Consider the following 241-nt stretch of genomic DNA (forward strand, 5'->3'; position numbering starts at 1 on the left):
CGGTGCGAAGTTCCGCATCTCCCTCGGTCTCCCGGTGGGAGCTGTGATCAACTGCGCGGACAACACGGGTGAGCGTGCCCCGGCCTCCGCGCCCCGAGCCGGGGGGATCCAGCGGGAGGGAGACGCCCGTTGTAACGTGGAGGGTGACTAGCTGGTGGAGGAGTTCATAAAAATCAGTTTTTCCTTCTGAAAAGCTCTCGTTGGGTCTGTGCTTGTGGCTCAGTGAGATGTCGTGGAAGGA

At 61.0% G+C, this 241-nt stretch overlaps 1 protein-coding gene across 1 annotated transcript in view; it reads left to right on the plus strand.

Moving 5' to 3' along the window:
- Window positions 1-4: 4 nt before the first annotated feature.
- Window positions 5-241, plus strand: part of RPL23 (ribosomal protein L23) — a gene marked incomplete at its 5' end in the record, with an annotated part of 1,693 nt that continues 1,456 nt past the window's right edge. Inside the window, one exon of the mRNA XM_009587243.1 lies at window positions 5-65. Coding sequence (XP_009585538.1) covers window positions 5-65 — 61 coding nt within the window. The remainder of the gene's footprint in view (window positions 66-241) is intronic.

The sequence above is a fragment of the Fulmarus glacialis genome, unplaced genomic scaffold (assembly GCF_000690835.1).
Source record: "Fulmarus glacialis isolate BGI_N327 unplaced genomic scaffold, ASM69083v1 scaffold41481, whole genome shotgun sequence".
NCBI classification, from domain to species: Eukaryota; Metazoa; Chordata; class Aves; order Procellariiformes; family Procellariidae; genus Fulmarus; species Fulmarus glacialis.